The 8,840-nt window shown below is 38.8% G+C and overlaps 1 protein-coding gene across 1 annotated transcript; it reads right to left on the bottom strand.

Moving 5' to 3' along the window:
• Positions 1-2,492: 2,492 nt before the first annotated feature.
• On the bottom strand, positions 2,493-7,499 carry SPAM1 (sperm adhesion molecule 1). The gene is made up of 3 exons (XM_009638160.1): positions 6,531-7,499; positions 4,976-5,065; positions 2,493-3,152 (listed from the first exon to the last, which is right to left on the bottom strand). Exons 1-3 carry the CDS (start codon positions 7,497-7,499, stop codon positions 2,493-2,495), a joined length of 1,719 nt encoding a protein of 572 aa, XP_009636455.1.
• Positions 7,500-8,840: the final 1,341 nt, after the last annotated feature.

Genomic DNA, 8,840 nt, shown 5'->3' with positions numbered 1-8,840 from the left:
CCTGGCTGCTTTCAAGAGGTGGGACCAGATGGATAGGTCTAATCTAACATATCAGTTACCGTGTTCCTTTATCTTTATAGTGGGCCTCAGGGAGATGTTGTCTGTATTGAATACCAGTTAGATAAAAACTGTTGAATGGGAAGAGACTGGTCTGTCCGCATTCCCTATTGCTCCGCTCTTTCACTTCTGCAGTTCACTTCCTTTACATCCACTGGGAGGTCCTGAGTGCTGTGTTTCAACTCTTCTGTGATTTTAATTTCTCATTCCTCATTTTCTGGTGATTTCATGCTTTCCTCATCACAAATGCTCTGCTTGCTATTGCTTGGCTGATAGTCAAAAATATTTATGGCAAGACTTGTAGATGTGAACCTGCAAGCTGTCTTATCACAAAGTGCTGCAAACCCAGTGTCTTTCAGATCACTAGATACAAACAAGCCTAACCTCAGGAAACTGCCAATTTGTGCTTTAACAAAGCAGTGCGGTGTTTGAACTAGAACTCTGGTGTCTCAACATAAAATTTTAACCACATTAAAGCGTTCTGCTGAAAAAATAAAACTTTATGTGTGTCATACAACATACACTAAGACATTACCAGTGACCTTTCCAGTTTTTAGAAACTCTTTGACAGTTATCCCAAGTCCAGTGTGAAAGGGAGGGACCTCAGGGATAAGAATTATGCAGAAGACATTCCATGGCTTTTGTTTGTCCAAGATCAGATAAGCAAAATCAAAGCTGCAGTGAAGAAACTATGTTTTTACAGGGGTGATCAAAACCAGCTGGCTTCTTTTGTGCTGGACAGTCCACTACATAAATATTTTTTATTCTCTATTCTACTTGGCACATCGATGGCAGAAATAGCTTTGACTTGTGGACTCAACACCGTAACCACAATGAGAAAATTGTCACTTCCTCTTGATAACTTGTTGTCCAAAAGCTATAAAACATAATTTCTCCATGTTAAATCTAAAGCCTTTACCTATTTTTCTGCACATCTGTTGTAACAGACAACCTGTGAATTCAAAGACAGTGGATATATATGTTTTCTGCTAAATTTAGGCATTAACTTTTCATAAATAAAGGGCTACTATATTGAAATCCCTGGTATTTCCATTAGTGAGGCAGGTTGTATCTGTGGGAGGTGGTGATTTATTTATGCAGGTCATGCTTTAGGGAGACTTTTTTAATCTGTCCATGCCAGCAGCCACTCTTCACCCATCAGAAGTCCAGCTGTCTGTTAAGCATCTGACATAATAATCTGGAAAGGGTATTTTATCAAATGAACTACCATTAAACTTCTTAAACTGACTATACGTAAATCGTAACTTGACTTTTGATATGAAACCGGGAGTGGTTTTTCTTCTGAGGTATCTCTGCTACTTTAACGTTGCTTTTGGCAATGAAATAATATTAAGCAAATAGTCTTGGTTCAATCAGCAGACTGGGTCAAAAAGGTGGTCCTGAGATTGGGGATCACAGGCACTAGAAGTGAAGAAAGGGACCCCCAGGTTCCCAGCGTCACTGCATCTTGCAGGCTCCACTGCTGCATATTCTTAAGGAACAATCTGGTTTCCACCAAAGAGACTGCTCAGGAAATAGTGAGGCGTAGAGCAAGTCCCATGCTCACAGGCTTTTGTCCAGATGGCTTGGACAGTCTTATCCAGTTGCTGGGGATGGCTGGACAGAGAAACTAGGACTGGTGATCAGTGCTAGTCTGGAGAGCAGAGCCCGATCAGATGGGTATTAGCCAGACAAAACAACTGACAGCCAAGGAGGGGACATCTGAAATAAGAGAGAGGGCTTGGGAGAAGAGAAAAGGATAAACAGCTCCAGCTCAAATTTTAAATAATGAATCTGTAATATTTGAAGTCAACATGGACATTAAAGTTAGAACCTCTTGAAGAGTTATGAACATATTTAATTAAAAGAAAAAACACAGTGTCCCTGTAGATACTGTGAAAAGTAGAGAAACATTACATTAAACAGGTAAATCTTATGCTGCAAAGTTCCACAGATCTAAAGTTAAGCCAAGTATTTTTAAGAGTTCATTTTCATATGGAATGAAATTAATTCATGCGTAGAGCATCAAACCTGTTGACCGCTGAGACTCAATGAAATCTGGGTTGAGATGTATTTAACTGGCTTAACTTGAAGTATACAAAACAGCATTATCAACATTTTTTTTTCCAGATATAAATGTTAAAAGTGCAAACTGTGAAAAAAAGTTCCTTCTTCTGGATTATCCTTTCATATGGTAAAATCAGTATATACAAACCAGTATATCTTTGGCACAAATAGTAGTTTATAGAACTAAACTGAAGAAATACATTCAAGCTGAAGTGTCATTTATGGAGTAGAAAAGGTTTCCTGATATAGGTAAGAACACAGAGTTGCAGCTGGTTTATGCCTTTCATGAATGATTTTTCTGTGTAAATAAAACCTTTAGAATTTTAAAGACAGCCAGGGAAAAGAATATTCTCACTTTTGTGGGTCATTTATATTAAGGTTCTCAAAATCAGAATTAAATGAAACAGATTAAGCATCCTTATCTTACAGGATGAAGAACTACTGGAAGTACGAGTATCATTTGCGTCTAAATCATACCCAGGGGCAGCTGTGACAGTGTTATATCCTGCAGTTGTTACACTGAGTGTATTATTTCCAAAGGTAGATTGAAAATCTTCCATTTCAGGGTGTCTAGATAACGTCACCTTACTTTGAGAGGTAGATGGAAATAGAGTTCTGTTAGACAGGACCTTTTCTTCAGAGGCTTCTATATTAGAAAGCGAATTTGAGGATATGTGAATGCAAATATCTTCTGAAATGCAAGCATGGAAGTAATGGATGTCATTTATATCAACTCTAGGTTCACAACTGAGCCCTGCATAACAGTGGCAATCAAATTTCTCTATGAATGTTTGCAGATCCTGAAACGCTGGCTGCCCTTCCAGAGTGTATTTTCCATCCTTTGTCATTCGAATGACAATATTCTCAGGGTTCAAGTGAAGATAGTCACTAGAATTCCATTTTTTCCGTGCACAAGCACCGGAGTCTTGGCATAACACTTGGCTGCAGATTCTGGCTGCCATTGTGACATTGATGAGGTATGGGGTCAAAGTCCTCCTAAGGTAGTTGTCCAGAGTCCTACAGGTGTTCTGTGAAAAGAGCATCGTATCTGCAGTGTTTAGTATGGAAACCATTAAAATGCTGTCATTCTAACAACAGTACCATAGTGGGTATCTATGAATGTTTCTCCTGAGGTTTTGATAATAATTATAACTGGTTGTTGGAAGCACGTTTAGCTGAGAAGTTGCTATATAGCTCAAGGATCACAGCAAATTTGTGTTGGGTGGTTGCTGGAGATGTTATGAAAAGCAATTATGCCAGAAAGCAGAGGACTTTAAGCTTTCCTTTTGTCTGTGTGTTTCATGTAGCACTTCTGAATCCGATGCATTTAAAGAAGTTACACGAAGGATCGAAGTTCCTTTTTATGTATCTTTAAAGGTTTGAAGGGACCTTGAAAAAAATCTCCCTTCTTCAGCCTGGAAAGTAATTCTTCTATCAAATCATCTCTGTAAGCCTCTTCAATTTTTCCCTGACCTGAATAGCTAGGCTGCAGGAGTAGGGAGCTTTCATGGCATTCTTGAATGCAAAGCCTTTTGGGAGGATGGTCAAATGGAATGTATGTCAAGAGAATTAATCAGTCTAATTGATCATGAAGTTGGCATATATTCTCTGTATGTTTGGCACAGTTTAATAACCAGGGGCTTTGCAAACTCTTTCTTTGCTTCTGCTGCTATGTCTCCTTAGGGCATTTGCTTAATACCACACATAGATACAGCTAATATTTACATCCATGGAGATCAGCAAATCAGAGATATATGTAGTTTTTTGGTTTTCTTTTAGGTACATATAAAAACCCAGCCTGAAAATTTTGGTTGATGCAATTCTTGCAAAAGTGGGGCTCACAGTAATATTTCATTGCGGAAAGGCTACTGACTGTGATAGCTGTAAAAAAGAAGGTGCGATTAGTTCACAAATACATAGTCTGCCTGGGCTGTGGAAAATTCTGTTTGCTCATACCAATCGCAAAATTCAAGCAATAAAAGTTGTTGCTTCTCTATGTTCTGGTATTGGGGTAATGGGCAAAAAAGCTTCCAGTGCAACTGATACACTTTCTCAAAGCCAGGCACAAAAGAGTTAAGGTGGGATGCTTTGGGGAATTTAACCCTTTCAGAGCTGTGGAGATTAATTTGGCCATGCTTTCTGTGACAGGAGACCCAGCAGTGCTGAAAAGTTTCAGTTCTTTGCTCTTAGAAGACTTCAGAAGTCTTCCCATAGAGTAGTTGATTATATCTAGCTTGCCTGGCTGTGAATGAGCTGGTGTGAAAGATTTATTTGAACAGCCTTATAACAATGTTTCTCAAACTATGTATTTGACCTTCCTAAAACAAATTGGATTTTTTTTCCTCTTCTGACTCAGATCTTTCTTACAATGAAATTAATCAAACTATTACAACACACAGAATTGGCTAGGGGTGAAATTTCGCAGACTTCCTCCTCCTAGTTCTTTAAATATTTTTGCTATTTAAGTGCACCACTTAACAAAGCAGAAGGATCTTTTAAAAATTGTTCTGGGCAAGCACAAATAATTTTTTCTGTACCTCATGAATGGAATGTAATGAAAATATAGGAATTCTTTCCTTAAATTAACTAAATAAGTGCTAACTTGCCTACAGTTATCATGGTAGCTTGTCCAGTTACTCAGAGCCAACACTGGTATTTTAAAAAATTGAACTCTTACTCTGTGTAGTCAATGACAACATTCATAAGCCTCAAATGTGTTTGTTTTTAGAGAAGACTGCTCGCAATAGTCATCATTTTAAAAGTAGAAGATATGGTGTAAGTAATCAATGCTTTATATCCTTTTCACTTTATTGGTCTTCAAAAATGTCATATAGTAATTAATCAGGCATACCTTATTTTGTGTTAAATTCATATCACCCCAGATCACAATTCCAGAAGCACCCAGCGCAGCAGATTCTCCAATGGTGTTTACCAGGTCATCCTGAGAGGAAATGTGCAAAGAATCATGCTAATGTAAGTAAGCTATAACATAGGGCAAAAGGTGTAATGCATGTAGTAAATTACATATCCAGAATAACTACTTTGAAGACAGTAAGCAATTACATGTGATGCAAACATTCTGCTCTCAATTACACTATTTTATTCTGGGATTGGGTTGCACAGGTGCTGCCAGAAAATGCTGCCAACTATATCCAATTGATATATGTCATCTGGCTAGAAAAACAAGGCTGTAAAGCTGAGCCAGTGGTTAGTACAACACTCCTCAACCATTTTAAGTTTTATTTTGCTGCATTGCCTCCTGGCTGCTCCTGGCTCTGCTACTAGAGTTGGGGTTTCAGTAATGCTGCCTGAAGCAGAGGCTGGAAAGCACAGTTTTTTGGGTTTTGGGGTTTTTTTAAACTTAATTTCAGTACCAGAAAGTGCTAACACAGAAAAGTAGCAAGAGAAAGAGCTTTCACCAACAGGAATCTCTTTTTCTCCAGAGAATGGCTCTGGCCTTTTACAGAGATTGATTGGGAAAATTTGTTTCTGTTCAGTTCTCCTCTTAGGGCCAGCTATTATCCCAGCCCTAACGAAATCTTAAAGCCCATCTGGGATGGGAGAAGACTACGGGTAGAAAGCAAACAAGGAAAAAACAATTTATTGTGGGGCACAACACATGAAAAGGAAGAATGTGAGGATTACAGGATTGAAGTTATTAACTAGGAGTCCACCAGGGACCCTGGCAGCACCCCTTGCTCCCTGACGGTATCCATGGAGCTGGGGGGCAATGCCTGGTGATGGTCTACCGTGGATGTGAAAGGACACCGGACACAATGCAGTCACGGGGACCACAACCTCTAACTTCCCCTGCCTCATGACCAGGAAGAGATTCCCCAGATTGGTGGTATCTGGGATAGGGTGGTGTACATACAAATTGTGTACATACAAATGTGAAAGGAAGATCGTAGCCAGAACTGCAACAAGATGATTAGACCTTAATCAGAGCGTAACCTCGACTAATCCATGAGATGCTGAAATACCATTTAGAAAGCTACTGGAGTACAACAAAGGACAGGATTTTCTTTCTAGCTTTTGAACCCTTTTTTAAGAACAAGAAAGACTCCCTTTTATTGTTTTTTCTTATAACCTAAACAGCAGACATTAGGCCAGCCCAGTTTTACTAATTCTCTTTGGAGGAGATTACTCAAATTTCTTTCCGCTGACTTAATGTACTAAATATGCTTTCTAGCTTTGTAGTATTTTGCTACATGTGAGAACTACTGAGAGAATAAAACACTATTTGATAAATATGAGGAGGGTTTGAAAATAGACCTCAGTGTTCCATTTGATCACATTTCCTTGACAGATTAATTTATTTTTTTATACAAAATGTGCACACTATTTTTCTGATAGTAATTTCTTTCCACTTAAATTTGAAATATTTAAGGTCTAGCTCCACTCACCTGGGAGAGATATTCCGTATAGACGTCTGTGAATACCGGACGTGTATATACAAAAACTGGAAGAGGATGAGTAGAATTAGAGACATATGAAATTCTAATGGCTTCCTGAACTCTGTTGCGAACAAAGAGTTGGGCATTTCTGGAAGATCTTAAGGCTGTCTCTAGATAGACAGATGGATAAAGTGCTGTGCTTTCCTCCCACAACCAATTAAGCTCATTATTTCTTTCCATTTCAATATCTAAACAGGTTCCCGTATAATTGTGTGGGTTTTGTTTGTAATCATAGTTATAACAGTCTGGATAAAGGTAATATCCCCACAGACGATTTGGCTTCATTTCTATGCCCAGCTTTAAAGATTCCAACATAATTGATTTTGCTGCAGCTTCAAATTCCATTTTAGCTATAGTCCTGGCTTCGGCTTCTGATAGACTGAGGTCTCTCTGCTGAAACAGTTCAAGAGATTCCTGTCTATAAATGTCTTTTGATCCCCAGTTCCTTATCCACACAGGTCTCCAGTTTTCCCAGTCAATGACAGCCAATCCAAACTGTTCATCTGAAGGAATATAGAACTGGATGTCCTCTCTGGCTTTTTTTAAGTGATTCTCCAGCAGTGAGAGTTGGGGGAGCCCTCCATTAAACGCCTCTCCCGTGACTTCATTTTTGTAAGGGTAGTAGCCAAGCCTGTCTGGATAGAAGAGAGTAATGTTTTGCCCAATGGATGTCTTCAGTGTGCTTCCAATGAGAGAAAAAAATTTCATGTCCAGCTGCACTCCAATCCTTTCAGTACAAAGTTCTGTAGGAGCATTCCAGATAGAAAGGAAAGGTGAATTAGAAACAAGCGGACGAGCTCTTATGTTCAGAGATGAGCAGCAAGAAACTAGAAGAGTGGCGAACACCATACCAGATGCTATAGGATAGGTACAGGTAACACAGATACCAAAACTTTGTATTTGTCTTAGAGTTTTCATTGTAGCATGTGCAGTGACATTAGGTGCTTCTGATCAGACAAAAATTAAATGGTCACAGGGTGTTCAGAAGGTTGGTGGTCTGTCAAAAGCTTTACCCTACAATGTGTTTCTTCAGATTAATACCTATTAAGCAATACTCCTCAGGTGTAAAATAGGGGTGTCCTTTATATGAGGCTCTCTGTCATTTCAGACTGCAGGAAACCTTTCAACAACTTCTGAGACCTAATGCAGAAAAAGAAACAAATGCAGATAAAGTAAGAGATGAGAAAGATTTCATTTCTAACCATGAAAGAAATACCATTTGTGATTTTGAAACCATTGTAATCTGTGAATAAAATTCCCGTTTGAAGGAAAAGCACAATATACAATCATGGAAGAAATAAACTCTCTATATAAAATTGTATGTATATAAAAAGTAGATCTAAAACTGACAGTGGAATGATATCCAGGGAGTCATGGATCAAAATGAGTAATCCTGATTGTGTCAGTGATTGATGTCTGTAAACATGAGCGGTCTCACAATGTCTTCTCTTAATCAACAGTAATCTATACATATTTCTCGCCTATCCAAATAAGAGTTCTAGGTCTTAATTCACTAATTTTACAGAGCACTTAAGGGAAGATAAAACACAAAACTGGAACCTGGACTGTTGCACACATGCAAGAAGAGAATCCGTGTACATTCACTTAACTCAGTGAAGTATCTGAAATATAGGTATTCTATCTTCTGTCCAGAGCTCTTTTAAAAAGACTCAAAAGCTGTGTATCATCTTGGTGTATGGCCATCTATATGTTGCTTGAGGCCATTGAGATCTACAGATTAAGTGACTCCAAGTTTGCCCAGGAGTGAAATTCATTAGGAAAGCTGAGGTTGTCCACACACCTGCGGTGAGCAGTCATGCCTTTATTCAAGAACACAGCGGTGGTAGTCATGGTGCGGTCAGCAACTTTTACATAGTAGCCCGGTAGCCAAAGCATTCCTCTGTGCAGTAACTCACCTGAATCCACTTTCCTCTTGATTTTGAAATGGTTCAAACCCAGATCTGTCACTTTCCATAGAGACCTCATGATGAGGCCATAGAGTATCTAAGGAGTATGTAAGAGCATGCACAAAAATACAGGAGTCACCATGAAGTAGGCCAGAGGGTGGCTGGAAATGTAAAATCTCTGAGGACGAATTAAAAAAAGCAAACAAGATTTTGGTTTGCATTTACTGAATTCAACTAGGAGTGGAAACCGCAAATCTCTGGTCCCTACGCCTTGAATTACCTCTCTCCCTATGTCTTTTCTGTGACTAGTTAGCATAAAATTTATAAGCAATATGGGCACAGAATCATAGAT

The sequence above is a fragment of the Egretta garzetta genome, unplaced genomic scaffold (assembly GCF_000687185.1).
Source record: "Egretta garzetta isolate BGI_Z169 unplaced genomic scaffold, ASM68718v1 scaffold64, whole genome shotgun sequence".
NCBI classification, from domain to species: Eukaryota; Metazoa; Chordata; class Aves; order Pelecaniformes; family Ardeidae; genus Egretta; species Egretta garzetta.
The sequence above is the reverse complement of the archived record's forward strand: the minus strand, read 5'-3'. Positions and strand labels throughout refer to the sequence as shown.

Bases quoted from the DNA above. Each gene is read 5' to 3' on its own strand.
- SPAM1 (XM_009638160.1), bottom strand. From the start codon at position 7,499: ATGAAAACTCTAAGACAAATACAAAGTTTTGGTATCTGTGTTACCTGT. The intron at 5,066-6,530 runs GTGAGTGGAGCT...ATTTCCTCTCAG, and splicing joins ATACGGAATATCTCTCCCAG to GATGACCTGGTAAACACCAT. The intron at 3,153-4,975 runs GTATGCCTGATT...CTCTTTTCACAG, and splicing joins TGAATTTAACACAAAATAAG to AACACCTGTAGGACTCTGGA.